The sequence below is a fragment of the Penaeus monodon genome, chromosome 15 (genome assembly GCF_015228065.2).
Source record: "Penaeus monodon isolate SGIC_2016 chromosome 15, NSTDA_Pmon_1, whole genome shotgun sequence".
Taxonomy (NCBI): domain Eukaryota; kingdom Metazoa; phylum Arthropoda; class Malacostraca; order Decapoda; family Penaeidae; genus Penaeus; species Penaeus monodon.
Genome location: NC_051400.1, coordinates 27,035,774 through 27,035,981, shown reverse-complemented (window position 1 = coordinate 27,035,981; position 208 = coordinate 27,035,774). Strand labels below are relative to the sequence as shown.

The window sequence follows — 208 nt, the reverse complement described above, 5'->3', positions numbered from 1 at the left end:
CTGCAGACGCGTCCATGGCCACCCTCGTGCTGTACCTGGTGGCCAAATTCGCGGAATCGGCGGCCTTCCTCATCATCTACCCGTTTGCCGCCGAACTGTACCCGACGGAGGTCCGCGGCGTCGGCATCGGGTTCTCGGCTTATGTGGGGGGGTTAGGCCTCGTTATCATTCCGTTTATCAATTACTTGGTAAGTTTGGGCATGATTGG

General features: G+C 58.2%; 1 protein-coding gene across 1 annotated transcript in view; it reads left to right on the top strand.

Moving 5' to 3' along the window:
- Window positions 1-208, top strand: part of LOC119581872 (carcinine transporter-like) — a 41,499-nt gene that overhangs the window by 39,253 nt on the left and 2,038 nt on the right. The window contains exon 10 of the mRNA XM_037930028.1: window positions 7-187. Coding sequence (XP_037785956.1) covers window positions 7-187 — 181 coding nt within the window. The remainder of the gene's footprint in view (window positions 1-6; window positions 188-208) is intronic.